The sequence below is a fragment of the Pristiophorus japonicus genome, chromosome 9, assembly GCF_044704955.1.
Source record: "Pristiophorus japonicus isolate sPriJap1 chromosome 9, sPriJap1.hap1, whole genome shotgun sequence".
Lineage (NCBI taxonomy): Eukaryota > Metazoa > Chordata > Chondrichthyes > Pristiophoridae > Pristiophorus > Pristiophorus japonicus.
This window is the reverse complement of record NC_091985.1, coordinates 190,340,735-190,357,420: the sequence shown is the minus strand read 5'-3', so window position 1 is coordinate 190,357,420 and position 16,686 is coordinate 190,340,735. Positions and strand designations below refer to the sequence as shown.

The following is a 16,686-nucleotide window of genomic DNA, read 5'->3' as shown; positions in this document are numbered from 1 at the left end:
GATCCAGACCACCGTGCGCCTGCTGCTGCCCGGGGAGCTGCCCAAGCACGCCGTATCAGAAGGGACAAAGGTGGTGATTGAGTTCACCAGCTCCAAGTAAAACTGCGCGCTGTCCTGAGAGAACAAACCCAAACACAACCTTTCTGAAAGAGCTGCACAAACGCACCACCCTTTAGACTCAAATCACTAATTATTTCCTGAACAATTGTGTGCGAACCTTTGCACTTCCAGCTGTAGATTTAGTTTTGAATTCTCCGATAAGCATCTTCACTGTCCGCTTCAACCTCAGTGTCGCTGGAATCTCCCGCCCACAAATTACAAACACGGTCCCTGCTCGCTGTTTCCCTTTGCTCTCAACCCCGTTCATTTACACCGCCTGCCGAATTAAGAGCTTGTTTAGGGGCTGAAACTCAGGTTTCAATCACACATTCTCTCTCGCAAGCCCTTTTCAAGTTTGTTTTTCAATTCCTGTTGCGGGTCAGTCCGTTTACTAACCCGACACTCTCCGTAGTGCAACAACCCAGAATGGGAGTTCTTACAGAGACCAGAACCGGGACAGTTTGAACACTCTGTCCCTCTTCTCTTTTCACAGAGGGACTCCCAGTTCTGGTCTCACTGCCGCCTTTGCGGGGGATCGATCAATAATCTATGAAACCCAACTTTTACAAAGTTTGAGCTGAAATGTATCCCGTTACAGCATCAGTGGCGATTAATTCCCGCCCATTACAGACAGTTTGAAACAGCACCCGAATTTAATCTTGACTGTAACAGTATGGAACTTGCAAGGGATATGTGGAATAAGACAAAATAAATTAAAACGTGTTGGCAAATCTTTGACTAATAATGAATTTATTAACATAATCCGCTAGTTTTAAAATTATTGGCGTGGGTTTTGAATTAAAAAGTCATTATTCTGACTGTTGGAGACGGTAATTTCGGCCTCTCTTTCATTGGTGGGCTAAGCAGACTGTGATTGGTTATCGGAAAAGACCAATGAAATGCACCACAGAGCGACCAATTACAACTTCGCTCCCTGCATTCTCCAGACACACACACACACAGAAAGGCAGATGTGGGAGGAGTTTCTCATTCTTTCTCTGAACCTGTCGATTGTGAAAATGTCTAGAAGAGGAAAAAGTGGCGGTAAAGCTCGGGCCAAAACCAAGTCTCCTCCTTCTGGGCCGGACTGCAGTTCCCTGTGGGCCGTGTTCACAGGCTCCTGCGGAAGGTGAACTACGCTGAGCAGGTGGGTGCCGGAGCCCCGGTCTACATGGCTGCTGTGCTCGAGTATCTGACCGCTGAAATCCTGGAGCTGGCCGGCAACACGGCCCGCGACAACAAGAAGACCCGCATCATCCCCAGACACCTGCAGCTGGCCATCCGCAACGACCAGGAGCTCAACAAGCTGTTGGGAAAGGTGACCATCGCTCAGGGCGGGGTGCTGCCTAATATCCAGGCTGTGCTGCTGCCCAAGAAAACCACCAATGCGTCCAAGAGCAAGTAAAGCGGACAGGATTTAATCTAATAATCCAAAGGCTCTTTTCAGAGCCCCCCACAGTTTCTGTGAAAGGGCTAGTTACTGTTCTATGGATCACAATTAACATTGAATCTCTGTAATTAAGGTGTTAGTTTCCTGATCAGAAATGACCCTCAGACATTCTCGGTTATAAACTGGTCACTGTCGACGAACAGTGCAACAGGTTTGCTGTTATAAGATCCTGCTGCAAGGTACCATTATTCATTTCTGGCCCGCGAGGCGAGGTAAACTTAGCTCGATTGCGATGGCGGGGAATCGAAGCCGGATCAACTGCTTGGAAGGCAGCTCACTATACACCATCGCTCACATATCTTCACATTTTAGAAAGTGACAGGAATCCCAATCTCACATTCCAGAAACTGACAGTTGCAGGATAAAACACTGTCATATCCGACACTGACATGTGCAGAATAAAACCTGAACTCACATAACGGAAGCCAACAGGTACAGAATCAATCACATACTCACAGACCAGAAACTGACAGGCACTGAGTAAAATCCACACTTAACGACCCGGGGCTGATAGGGTGAGAGTAAAACCCACAATCACATATCAGAAGCGGAAATATAGATTAAATCCACACTCACATATTAGAAAAATGATATGCACACAACAGAGAAATGACAGGTACAAAATAAAATCCACATTTACAAAAGAACATGAGAAATAGGAGCAGGAGTAAAGATCCAGTAATGCTCCAATGACCCATGACCAGTGCTCTGCACATAGAGAAGCTCACAGTTTACACAGAGCACGATGGTGGTAAAGTGGTGAACAGAGCTGTCTTTCAAACACCTGCCGCTGGTTCGATACCTGTCCATTGAAAGCAGGCTGGTTTTAATATAATGGTCACGCGATGGTAATTTGGACCAAACTCAGTGCCTTCCAGCAGGATGATGTCGCTCAAATTAGTCAAAAGATGTGCAACTTTTAAAAATTACTAAACATATTCCTTTTATCTGTTGATAATTATTTTTTAGGCTAGAAGGGCTTTAAATAATAAATGGGGTGTGGGCTCATCCCAAGCAAGTTAACTATTCACAGTAACCATTTCTAATCGAGGGAAAGTGTCCCAGCAGAGTGCTCAGGTTCTGATTACTGAACATAGTATTTGTCCCACTTAAGAGCCACAAGACCTAGTTGGTCGTAAATACAACGCATGTAGTGTAGGCGATGGTGGTATAGTGGTGAGCATAGCTGCCTTCCAAGCAGTTGACCCGGGTTCGATTCCCGGCCATCGCAACCGCTGTAATTTTAATATCCCTGTCAGGTCAGAAATGACTTATGTGAGCTTGATTGTATTCGGACCGAGCGGCCCCAGGGGGAGATCGTCAGAGCTTCACGTGTTTCTTCTCGGTACCACGTCCATGGAATGATTCCATCAGGGGGCGGAGCTTGTCGCATGTCTGTCCAAAAAGTGCGGGGGCGGAGCTTCACAGATGCCTGTCTGACAATTATTTGTACTGCACTTTTTTTGACAATGAAATGAATGTTGACGAAAATCATTCATGTGAGTCTCCCATGGAATTAAAACGGACTTGAACCAACAAATGAATTCTCAGTCAGAAACGTTGGGCCATCAACCGCTGATTCCCTTTATACTCGGTTCTTAACATCCGTTTTTATTCGACTCAGACAACGTGTTCACTGAAGGCCGGTCTCACGTTCAGGTTCCGTCTGTTTTGCATTTCTCTGAAGTAGGTCTCTCTCTATATTGAACCATTGATGGGAATATCCGCTGACAGCAAACCTGTGGCAGTGTTTGGTGATCTAGATTTCTACATGTTCGACAGAGAGTGACCGGTTTATAACCGAGATCAGGAAACGCTCAGCTTCATTGCCGAAATGCAATATGTTAAATTAGATCTGGGATAATTATGATCCATAGATCAACGGACAAATGAGAACCATCGAACATTAAGGACCCCTTTCAGATACTGTGGGTGGCTCTAAAAAGAGCTGTTCGGTTCTTAGATTAAAACCTGTCCGCTTTACTTGCTCACGGACGCACTGGTGGTTTTCTTGGGCAGCAGCACAGCCTGGATACTAGGCAGCACCCCGCCCTGAGCGATGGTCACCTTTCCCAGCAGCTTGTTCAGCTCCTGGTCGTTGCGGATGGCCAGCTGCAAGTGTCTGGGGATGATGCGGGTCTTCTTGTTGTCGCGGGTCGCGTTGCCAGACAGCTCCAGGATTTCAGCGGTCAGATTCTCGAGCACAGCAGCCATGTAGACTGGGACTCCGGCACCCACCTGCTCAGCGTAGTTTCCCTTCCGCAGGTGCCTGTGAACACGGCTCACAGGGAACTGCAGTCCGATCCGGGAGGAGCAAGACTTGGCCTTGGCCCGAGCTTTACCATCGCTTTTTCCTCTTCCAGACATTTCCACAATCAACGCATTCAGAGAAAGAATGAGAAACTCCTGCCACATCTGCCTTTTTCCCTTCTGGAGAAATGCAGGGAGGGAACTTTTGATTGGTCGCTTTGTGGCGAATTTCATTGGTCTTTTCCGATGTCCAATCAAAGTCTCTATAGCCCGCAAATGAATCCAGGGATGAAATTACTGTCCTCAAAAGTCAGTCCCCAAACGATTCAGAAAGTCAAGAATCACTCCAATAATTGTTAAAATTGCGGATTATGTTAAAAACTTCAACATTAGCCAAATATTTCCAAATATGTTTTGTTTCTTTTATCATATTCCATATTTCTCTCGCAAATTCCAGTCTGTGACAATCAGGATTAAATTCAGGTTCAGTTTTAAACTGAATCACCAATGATTCTGTAATGGCATACATTCCAGCTCAAGCTTTGTAAAACTTGAGATTCCTAGATTATAGAGGATTGGCTAACTAACAGAAAACAGAGAGTCGGGATAAATGGTTCATTCTCGGGTTGGCAATCAGTAACTAGTGGGGTGCCGCAGGGATCAGTGCTGGGACCCCAGCTATTTACAATCTATATTAACGACTTGGAAGAAGGGACCGAGTGTAACGTAGCCAAGTTGGCTGACGATATAAAAATGGGAGGAAAAGCAATGTGTGAGAAGGATACAAATAATCTGCAAAAGGACATAAACAGGCTAAGCGAGTGGGCAAAAATTTGGCAGATGCAGTATAATGTTGGAAAGTGTGAGGTCATGCACTTTGGCAGAAAAATCTAAGAACAAGTTATTATTTAAATGGAGAAAGATTGCAAAGTGCCGTAGTACAGCAGAATCTGGGGGTACTTGTGCGTGAAACACAAAAGGATAGTACGCAGGTACAGCAAGTGATCAGGAAGGCCAATTGTATCTTGATATTTATGGCAAAGGGGATGGCGTACAGAAGCTGCGAAGTCTTGCTACAGCTATACAAGGTATTGGTGAGGCCACACCTGGAGTACTGCGTGCAGGTTTGGTTTCCATATTTACGAAAGGGTATACTTGCTTTGGGGGGCAGTTCAGAGAAGGTTCACTAGGTTGATTCCGGAGATGAGGGGGTTGACATGAGGAAAGGTTGAGTAGGTTGGGCCACTACTCAATGGAATTCAGTAGTATGAGAGGTGATCTTATCGAAATGTATAAGATTTTGGGGGGACTTGACAAGGTGGATGCAGAGAGGATGCAGAGAGGGCATGATCTTAGAATAAGGGGCCACCCATTTAAAGCAGAGCTGAGGAAACATTTCTTCTTTTGGAGGGTTGTAAATCTGTGGAATTCGCTGTTTCAGAGAGCTGTGGAAGCTGGGACATTGAATACATTTAAGACAGAAATAGACAGTTTCTTAAATGATAGGAGGATAAGGGGTTATGGCTAGCGTAAGGGGAAGTGGAGCTGAGTCCATGATCAGATTAGCCATGATCTTATTGAATGGCAGAGCAGAAACGAGGGGCCATATGGCCTCCTCCTCCTCCTAATTGTTATGTTCTTATTATCGATCGATCCCCTGCACAGGCGGCAGTGAGACCAGAACTGGGAGTCCTTCTGTGAAAAGCGAAGAAGGACAGAGTGTTCAGACTGCCCCCGTTTTTCTCTCTGTAAGATCTCCCAATCTGGGTTGTTACACTCGGACTCTCAGGTTAATAAACGGTTTGACCACCAACTAGAACTTTTTTTCAATTGGAAAGGCCATGAAAGGGAATGCGGTGGCTAATATCTGAGTCTCAGCCCTAAAACAAGCTCGTAATTTGTCGGCAGGTGCTATAAATCAACGGATGATAACAAAAGGAAAGAGCAACCAGGGACCGTGTTTGTAGTTTGGCGGGAAATTCAACAGCGACGCTAAGGTCTAACCAGACAGTGAAGCTCCTTATCTAAGAATTCAAAACTAAATCTACGGTTGGAACTTCAAAGGTTGTCAGGAAATAAGTACAGTAAACACAAAACGTTAGTATGCAGGTACAGCAAGTAATCAGGGAGGCAAATGGAATGTTGGCCTTTATTGCAAGGGGGATAGAGTATAAAAGTAGGGAAATCCTGCTACAACTGTACAGGGTATTGGTGAGGTCACACCTTGAGTACTGCGTACAGTTTTGGTCTCCGTATTTAAGGAAGGATATTCTTGCATTGGCGGCTGTTCAGAGAAGGTTCACTAGGTTGATTCCGGAGATAATAGGGTTGACATGAAGATAGGTGGAGTAGGTTGGGGTTCAGAAGAATGCAATGTGATCTTATTGAAAATTATAAGATAATGAGGGGGCTCGACAAGGTGGATGCAGAAAGAATCTTTCCACTTATAGGGGAAACTAAAACTCGGGTATATAGTCTCAGAATAAGGAGCCACCCATTTAAAATTGAGATGAAGGGAAATGTCTTCTCTCAGAGGGTTGTAAATCTATGGAATTCTCTGCCCAAAGAGCTGTGGAGGCTGGGTTATTAAATATATTTAAGGTGGAGATAGACATATTTATGAGCAATACGGGAGTAAAGGGTTATGGGGAGCGGGGAGGGAAGTGGAGCTGTGTCCATGATCAGATCAGCCATGATCTTATTGAATGGCGGAGCAGGCTCGTGTGGACAAATGGACTACTTTGCTCCTATTTCTTAAATGATGATGGGTTTGTGCAGCTCTTTCAGAGAGGCTGTGGGTGGCGCATAAAAGAGCCGTTGCGTTTGGGTTTGTTCTCTCAGGACAGCGCACAGTTTTACTTGTAGCTGGTGTACTTGGTCACCGCCTTTGTCCCTTCTGACACAGCATGCTAGGTCAACTCCCGGGCAGCAGCAGGCGAACGGCGGTCTGGATCTCCTGAGAGCTGATGGTGCGGCGCTTGTTGTAATGGGCTAGGCGGGAAGCCTCACCTACGATGCACTCCAAAATATCGTTCAGAAACGAGTTCATGATGCGCATGGCCATGCAGGAGATGCCGGTGTCGGGGTGAACCTGCTTCATGACTTTGTCGATTTAGATGGAGTAACTCTCCTTCCTCGACTTTCTGCGCTGCCTGTCGACCTTCGCTGGGGGTTCAGTGACCCTTTTCTTCGCGGCTTTCTTGTCGGTAACTGTTTTCCACGGCGGTGGGGGTGGGGGGTGGGTGTTGGCTGGGGGAGCAGGTTCAGCGGCCACCATCTCAGTCAGGATAGGTATCATGTCGCATGAGCGGCCTTTTAGGCAGGGACAAAGTGTGGGCGGGGCTTCACGGTGTCTGTCAGTTTGATTGGTCACATGTTTGTGCCCAGGTCAGTGGCCCCTGAAAGGAACCTTGTTGGTCTGATTTTTGTCTGGTGACCCTGGGCCCGGGCTCATCCTATTGGACCAGCCCAGGCTCACCCTATTGGGACAACACAGGCTCATGCTATTGGGCCAGCACAGCCCAGGCTAACCCTATTGAGACAGCCCAAGCTCACTCTATTGGGCCAGCACAGCCCAAGCTAACCCTATTGGGACAACACAGGCTCAGCCTATTGGGTCAGCCAGGCTTACCCTATTTTGACAGCCCCGGCTCACCCTATTGGAACAGCCGAGGGTCATCCTATTGGACCAACCCAGGCTCATCCTATTGGAGCAGCCCAGCCTCACCCTATTGGGCCAGCCCAGGCTCACCCTATTGGGCCAGCCGAGGCTCACCCTATTGGGCCAGCACAGTCACACCCTATTGGGCCAACACAGGCTCGCCCTATTGGGCCAACCAGGCTCACCCTATTGCGCAGCCCAGGCTCAACCTATTGGAACAATGAAGACTCACCTAGTGGAACAACCCAGGCTCACCTTATTGGATCAGCCCAGGCTCACCCTATTGTGACAGTCCAGGCTCACCCTATTAGGCCAGCCCAGGTTCACCCGATTGGACCAACCCAGGATCATCCTATTGGACCAACCCAGGCTCACCCTATTGGGCCAGCCCAGGCTCACCCTATTGGGCCAGCCCAGGCTCACCCTATTGTGCCAGCACGAAAGGCCCAGTGACCAGCAGAGAAAATCAGCATCTCATTGATTTTACTCTCACTCTATGCACAGCGGGTGCAGGTCTGAACCCAACCATATAAGCTGGAAATGATGATCATCGGCCTTTGAATGCGGAAGGAGAAATGTTTGTCTGTTCTGTCTGTGGGAAAATATTTCAAATATCACTGTGACTGGAAAAGCACCGAGACACACACACACCCGAGTGAGAGTGTTCCAATGCACTGCCTGTTGAAAGAAATTCAACCAGTTACAGAGCCTGAAAAAACATTGCACCATTCACAGCGGGGAGAAACTATGCGTGTTCTGTGGGTGGACAAGGCTTCAACTGATCGTCCAACCTGGAGAGACTCAAGGACTCCCGCACAATGGAGAAACCGTGGGAATATGGGGACTGTGGGAAGGGTTACAGTTCCCCGTCTGATCGAGAAATTCATCGTTGCAGTCACACCAGGGAGAGGCCATTCACCTGTTCGGTGTGTGCGCAGGGATTCACTCAGTCATCCGATCTCCTGAAACTCCAGCGAGTTCACACTGGGGAAGTGTGGGAAGGGATTCACTCAGTTATCTGAAATGCGAGTTCACAATTGACTGCAGGAGTGTGGTTCTACTGTTATTACTGCTGATAATCGCATTCTGACTGAATCGTGTTCGTTCTGTCATTTGGGATTTGTTTCTGCTGATGTTAATAACCCCGAATACTGGGATGGAGTTTAATATTGTGATGTTTCAAATAATACAATGTGTCGATATTTGATATCTCCATGATAAGGTGAGACTAATTGATGTCCTGTTACCGACTGCTCCATTTTGCGCCCTTTCTCCTTTCTAACTCCAGAGTGATTCAGTTCTCATGCCTTTGGTGACGCTCAGGCACAACTCTCAGTTCCCCATACCTTCCAGAGTGCCTCTTTTTGCCTTGGTCTCCAGGGTAGGGATAGCTAACACTCCCAGGATCAATAAACACAAAACCCAGTTTGTCAATTACGCTCAGATACTGGACTTTTCGGGTGCCCCACAGGATCTCTCTCACCTTCGATGTGTGAATAGAGTATCACGCCTGCAAAGCTGCTTTCAATTTAAATTTGAATCCACTTAGTAAATGTATTTTTAAAAATATGTACAAGTAAATCGATCACATCAAATAATTGGCAAAGGTATACAGTCAACAAGATGAACACGTAAAAACATCACAGCTCAATAACACAGTTCTATATTCACAGGAGAAAGTCTGATATCTAAATCCTCGAATGTCAGTTGGTGAGATGAGCGACTGAATCTCTTTCCACATTCAGCTGGTAAACGGCCTCTCCCTGATATGTTTCCACCTAACGCGCATCTGCATCCATTCCCAGAGTCCCCACATTTACAGTGTTGATTCAGCTGGGCGCAAGAGTCTCACAGGCTAGACGACTGGTTGAAGGTGCATCCACACACAGTATATATGTCCTGTTTTTCCCCGCTGTGATTGGTGTTTTTCCAAAGGCTGATGATAAGGTGATCCTGATCAATCCGGTGAATCTCTCAAATCTTGACGTGATGTTTGGTTTGAGTTTCCCAGCTGCAGATCCTCCCCTTTTAATACCCTGCAAACGGAGGTTACAAAAGTTATTACTTTAAGTATAGGATATAAATTTACACTGTGGTAAGCATCAGAGCCGAGTCCAAACCTGCCCTCAAATAAGATCCACACACTTCCCAGTTGAGGTCATTTCCCAGTTGATGTCATTGGATCGGTATCAAGAGCAGGGGCAATGGCTAATTTTTACTAATATTTAGCCCAGTGGTACTGAGGACAATTATAACCCCTGAACTGCTGCCTTGGCTGAGATCAACGAACAGTCCAGATCAAGGATCGAACTTGGAACCTTCCTAATCAGTGTTGCAGAATGTTCTAAAATTTGGGGGTTTGGGGGAGGGTTAGAAACAATATTTTGAAACAAATTTTACTCAACAAAACCTTCTGCACACTGCACAATTCTGAAGTCTTTCCAAATTTGACAAGCGTCAAATGGATCATCAAAAACAGTGAGACATTTTAGAAAGGCGCAAATCACTGAAATAGACAGCTTTACAATCACTGCACAGTACAGAAGGGAGCGACTGTTAATGGGAGCTCGGTTCGTGAAGTCCTCGAAACTCCGAAATAAATTGGACTGTTCCTTTAAGTATAAATAGGCAGTGACAAGAGAGTCACTGTCCCTTTAACTATCTTCCCCATTCCCTCAGGCAGTGGGAGGAGCAACAGCGCGCGGTCTCTTTGTATCCTGACGCAGCAAGCACCGCCTGATGGGCTCCCGCAGGGTCCTAAAGACCTAATATCTACAATTGCACAGATTAAACAGAACAACTGAAAAGTGTGCACACAATGTCTTTGCTCTCTCTATATCTAGTATGTGCGTGTGTGTGTGTGTTACTAACCACATCATTCTTAATGCCACAGAGATAAGTTATGCATCTAAGATAAGTTATTATCTTCGCCAGCATTATTTTCCAGCATTTTATTTCCTATTATTTACAATGTACTTGCAGAGTGTTTAATCCCTTTACCATTTATTGATAACGCATTGTCTTGTGTGCTCTTGTTTAGAAAGTGATGTCACACTGACTATTCCGTTACTAAGGTGACCATGTCTGTCCGCAGTATTCAGTGGAAAAGGGGAGTAAATCACACCGAGGATAATGAGCAGCCACCCGCCAGTCTCTACACTTTATTGTCCAGTGATCACCTCAACGTCACACAGAAGCTCCTCAGATTTACCTCCTGTGTGGATGGCTTGTGTAAGTGATGTTGAAAATGAAATTGTAGGGGTAAAAGAGGAATTGGGGTGAGGGGTTTGGGAAGTAGGGGTAACTGAGGAGTTAGGGTGAGAGGTTTGGAGAGTAGGGGTAAAAGAGGAGTTGGGGTGAAAGGTTTGGAGAGTAGGGGTGAAAGAGGAGTTGGATGAGGGGAATTGGAGATTAGGAGTGAGATAGGAGTCGGGGTGAGAGTTTGAGATAAATGGGATGAAAAAGGAGTTCTGGTGAGGGGTTGGAGAGTAGGGGTGAAGGAGGTGTATGAGTGAGGGGGATTTATTTCCCATTAATAGCCTCTGTTGAACTATGATGGGGTTTATTTTTCCTTTAATATTTTGTATTGTGTGTTTCACTGAAGTTATACGTGGGGTTGCAGTTCGTTGCAGGCACTGGACTGATTCTGGTGAATTAATGTGGGCAATATTAATTGGGAATAGATTTCTGTGGGATCGTTCTGTGCTGAATGTGTTGCTGGGCTGCGGGTTTGCCCTCAGTCCCAGTGACGAGGTGCTGGTGACAACAAATCCAGGGACTACTTGCATTGTGACGCCAAATATAGGGTTCACTTACATTGTGATACCAAATCCAGGATCCACATAAATTGTGATACCAAATCCAGGGACCTCTTCCATTGTGATACCAAATCCAGGGACCACTTACATAATGACATCAAATCGAGGGACCACACAATGTATGGTACCAAATCCAGGGACCAGTTACATTGTGATACCAACTCCTGGGACCACTTACGTTGTGAAACCAAACAAGGGACCACTTACACTGAGGCATCAAATCCAGGGACATTTATACTGTAACACCAAATTCAGGGACCAGTTATAATGAGACATCAAATCCACGATGAATTACATCGTGACACCAAATTGAGTGATTACTAATACCATGACAACAAATCCAGGGACCAGTAACACTGAGACATCAAATCCAGGGACCACTTATACTGTGACTACAGAATTACCTAGGATATACGGCACAGAAATGGGCCATTCAGATGAACCAGTGATGCCAGTGTTTATGCTCTGCTCGGAAATTAGAGAGTCTCAGTATGGGGAATGGTCATGCTGGTGAAAGCAACTCTAATTAGGGCGAAAGGTGGGTAATGAACGAAGATATTGTTATGCTCATTATAAAAGATACAACTGAGTACTGTATGCAATGAGTATGTGTGACATTAGCTCAATTAATTAAACTCCAGATGGCAGGTACCTCGTGTGTGGCCTGCTTATATTCAGTGCTCCCAAGGGATGCTGGGATCCCTTGGGACTCCAATAGGTAGGCCCTCTGGTGGTGGTGTGATACAAGTTGCAAAGGGTTACATACATAACATCACTCCCTCCCAAAGTCAGCAGTACACTTATTTACAGGGTGAGACAATCTGGGGCTTTTCGCTCCCTTGTCAATCGTCTCGGTACAAATGCAGGTGTGGGTGAGTTAGTTAGTTCTTCGGTGTGCTGCTGGCCAGCTGGCCTTGCCGGGCTGCTGGGGATGGTGAGTTCGGCTTCGTGGTCAACAGTGATGTTGGTTGCCACTTGCATGTGTGTTGAAGGGTCGAAGTTGGTGGAGTCGTCTTCAATTGCGCGTGGCTGTTTGTGAACCGTAATTTGTTTTGGCCCAAATGCTTTCTGCACCTTCGTCCATTGGCCAATTTGACCTGAAATACCCTACTCCCTTCTTTGGCTATGACCATGCCGGCAAGCCATTTGGGACCATGTCCATAGTACAAATACAGGGCCATTGACTTCAATATCGTGTGACAAGTTTGCGAGATCATGATATATGATTTGTTGATGCCGCCTGCCCTCGATGTGATCATGGAGATCAGTCTAGACAAGAGAGAGCCTTGTTTTGAGCATCCTTTTTATGAGCAGCTCTGCTGGGGAGACTCCAGTGAGCGAATGGGGTCTGGTGCAGTAGCTGAGCAGGACTCGGGCAGTCGGGTCGGCAGGGAGCCTTCCGACACACGTTTCAAGCTTTGCTTGATGGTTTGAACTGTCCGTTCTGCCTGGCCGTTGGATGCGGGTTTGAACAGATCAGATGTGACGTGCTTGATACCATTGCGGGTCATGAATTCCTTGAATTCGGCACTGGTGAAACAGGGCCCATTGTCACTGACAAGGACATCTGGCAGGCCGTGTGTGGCAAACGTGGCTCGTAGGCTTTCGATGGTGGCGGTGGACATGCTTACAGACATTATTACACATTCAATCCATTTTGAATAAGCATCCACAACATCCAAGAACATTTTGCCTAGAAATGGGCCCACAAAGTCAACGTGGATCCTAGACCATGGTTTGGAGGGCCACGACCCGAAACTTAGCGGTGCCTCTCCGGATGCGTTCCTCAGTTGAGAGCAAATGTTGCATTGGTGCACGCATTACTCAAATCAGAGTTCATGCTGGGGTACCACACATGGGATCTGGCTATGCCTGGGTGGGTACTGTGTAGGTCGCGTATGAACGTTTCCCTGCCTTTCTTGGGCAAGACCACGCGATTACCCCACAAAAGACAAAAGCCTGTAAGGACATTTCAACTTTACGCCTCTGGAATGGCTTGTTCTCTTCCTGCATCTCCGCTGGGATGCTGGACCAGCTCCCATGGAGGACACAGTTTTTATTTAACAGGGACAGTAAAGGATCCTGGCTGGTCCAGGTCCTGATCTGGCGGGCCGTAACATGTGACTTTTCATTTTCGAATGCATCCATCACCAAGAGCAAGTCTGCAGGCTGTGCCATTTCCACCCCCGGGTGGTGTGCAATGGGAGCCTACTGAGAGCATCAGCGCATTGCTTTGTGCCTGGACTGCAGCGAATTACATAGTTGTATGCCGACAGCATGAACGCCCATCTTTGAATGCGGGCAGAGGCATTGGTGTTAATCCCTTTTCTGAGAATAGCGATATGAACGGCTTATGGTCGGTTTCTAACTCAAACATGAAACCAAACAGATACTTGTGCATTTTATTTACCACGTAAACACAAACCAGAGCTTCTTTTTCAATTATGCTGTAAGCCCTTTCGGCCTTGGAGAGACTCCTGGATGCATAGGCGACCGGTTGCAATGTTCCCGATTCATTAGCCTGTTGTAACACACACCCGACCCTGTATGACGACGCATCGCAAGCTAGCCCTAATCATTTACATGGGTTATATAGAAGAAGCAGTTTGTTTGAACATAACAGATTTGTTGTGCGAAGCCCCTTGCGGAAGATTGACCATAATGCGGTAGGTTTCTTTATTAAGATGGAGAGTGACACAGTTAATTCAGAGACTAGGGTCCTGAACTTAAGGAAAGGTAACTTCGCTGAAGTGGGTAGAACAGACCGGCGAGTGATACTTAAAGGGTTGACGGTGGATAGGCAATGGCAAATATTTAAATATCACATGGATGAACTTCAACATTTGTACATCCCTGTCTGGAGTAAAAATAAAACGGAGAAGGTGGTTCAACCGAACCTAAAAAGGAAAATTAAGGATAGTGTTAAATCCAAGGAAGAGACAAATAAATTGGCCAGAAAAAGCAGCAAACCTGAGGACTGGGAGAATTTTATAATTTAGCAGAGGAGGACAAAGGCTTTAATTAGAAGGGGAAAAATAGAGTCTGAGAGGAAGCTTGTGGGGAACATAAAAACTGACTGCAAAAGCTTTTATAGATATGTGAAGAGAAAAAGATTAGTGAAGACAAACGTAGGTCCCTTGCAGTCAGATTCAGGTGAATTTATAATGGGGAACAGAGAAATGGAAGACCAATTGAACAAAATACTTTGGTTCTGTCTTCACGAAGGAAGACACAAATAACCTTCCGGAAATACGAGGGGCCCCAGGGTCCAGTGAGAACGAGAAACTGAAGGAAATCCTTATTAGGCTTGTTTTGTTAACAATTTAGAATTTTGTGGCAATGTGGCCCTTTTTGATTTTTGCCTTTGATTTCTCTCTCACATTCCCTTTTTCCTGTTTGAAATTCACTTTACAGGGTGTTAAAAGGGGAGGATTTGTAGACTGGAAGCTCAAACCAAACATCACCTCAAGATCTGACAGAGTCACTCGATATATCCGGACTGGAATATCATCGGCTTTTGACCATAGAAGCAGAAGGCACCGTTCACAGTGGGGAGAAACGGTACACGTGCTCCGAGTGGGGATAAGGCTTCAGCCGATCATCCAACCTGTGCAGCCACACTGGGGAGAAACCAGTTAACTGTGGGGATTGTGGGAAATGATTCAACTGCCTGTCCCAGCTGGAAACACATCGCCGAATTCATACTGGGGAGAGGCCGTTCATCTGCTCCAACTGTGGGAAAGGATTCACTCAGCCATTCCACTTGCTGACACACCAGCGAGTTCACACTGGGGAGAGGCCGTTCACCTTCTCAGTGTGTGGGAACAGATTCACTGATTCATCTGACCTGCTGGCACACCAGCGAGTTCACACCGGGGCAAGGCCATTCACTTGCTCCGACTGTGGGAAGAGATTCACTCGGTCATCCCACCTACTGACACACCAGCGAGTTCACACTGGGGAGAGACCGTTTCAAAGATCTGCCTGTGAGAAAAGTTTTAAAAGCAAACAACAGCTCCTGATACACTAGCAAGTTCACACTGGGGTGAGGTCATTCAACTGCTCTGAGTGTGGGAAGCGATTCACTCGGTCATCCCATCTGCTGAGATACCAGCGAGCTCACAAGTGACTGCAGGGTTTGGATTCTGCTGTTATTGCTGCTGTTAATCACATCCCGGACTGATTCGTGTTCATTCTGACAGTTGGGGTTTATAACTCCTGTAACGCTGATGTTAATAACTCCTGTAATGGGACTGGAGTTTAATATTTGGGATATAGACAAATAAATTAGTGTTGCTTTCAACACAGTGCTGTGGATTTTTATCTTTGCCACCTGAGTGTTTAGCATCATCTGGCTGGAGCTGAGAAAGGACGATCTGGGGGGAGGGTCGGATGTGGGGAGAACTTCAGTCTGGGCACAGTCCTTCAGGGACACACTGAGAGGGGCAAACAGCGCTTTGGTCTCTCTCGTCTCTCTTCACGGACAGCAGAGTTGCTGTGCGGTTTAATCCTGATACGTGCAAGGTCCAGATGATACGCACCCAAGGGTGATTAATGAGATGGGACGGGTGCTCTGTCAGCCCCTTGCCCATATCTCCAACAGATCATTAAATTACACATCCACCCTCCCGAGTAAGATCACCCGGTGCAATAGAACGACAGGTCGCGTCTACATTACCTTTTGGAGAAGGTGTGATGTACTTTTGATGAAACTTTATTTAATATATTAAAACAATGAAGCCAGTTTAGATGAAAATAACGAGGAGACCAGGTTTGAGCTGAAGTAAGCGATGGGGTTTTATTAACATAACACCGGGACAACAACATTAACTTGCATTTATAGAGCGGCTTTAATGTAATGAAACGTCACAAGGCAATTATCAGAAATAATTAAGACTGAGCCACATAAAGCGATGGTAAGACGGATGACCAAAAGCTCAGTGAAAAGTAGGTTTTAAGAAGCTTTTGAAGAAGGAGGAGAGGAGGTAGATCTGCGAAGAGGTTTAGGAAGGGAATTCCAGAATTTAGAATCTTGGCTGCTGAAGACATGGATGCAAAAGTGGAGTGATGAAAATGGAGGATGCGCAATAGGTCAGAGGAGTGGATAGTTCCCGGAGAATTGTAGGGACACTTGTTACAGAGTCTGACTCCTCACTGGGAGAGACACACTGTACACAGGGACACTTGTTACACAGTCTGACTCCTCACTGGGAGAGACACACACTGTACGCAGCGACACTTGTTACAGAGTCTGACTCCTCACTGCGAGACACACTGTATACAGGGACACTAGTTACAGAGTCTGATTCCTCGCTGGGAGTTACACACTGTGCACAGGGACACTTGTCACAGAGTCTGATTCCTCACTGGGATACACACCCAGGAATACTGAGCACAATTGTCAGTGT

The 16,686-nt window shown here is 46.3% G+C and overlaps 1 protein-coding gene, 1 non-coding gene and 1 pseudogene across 2 annotated transcripts; 2 read left to right on the top strand and 1 right to left on the bottom strand.

Annotated features, from left to right (window-relative positions):
* Window positions 1–1,118: 1,118 nt before the first annotated feature.
* Window positions 1,119–1,477, top strand: LOC139272794 (histone H2A type 2-C-like; annotated as a pseudogene).
* A 1,231-nt stretch (window positions 1,478–2,708) lies between these two features.
* Window positions 2,709–2,780, top strand: trnag-ucc (transfer RNA glycine (anticodon UCC)). Its single transcript has one exon. It is a non-coding gene; the product is annotated as a tRNA-Gly (tRNA).
* Window positions 2,781–3,529: 749 nt separating this feature from the next.
* On the bottom strand, window positions 3,530–3,916 carry LOC139272796 (histone H2A type 2-A-like). The gene has a single exon (XM_070888904.1). It carries the CDS (start codon window positions 3,914–3,916, stop codon window positions 3,530–3,532), a length of 387 nt encoding a protein of 128 aa, XP_070745005.1.
* Window positions 3,917–16,686: the final 12,770 nt, after the last annotated feature.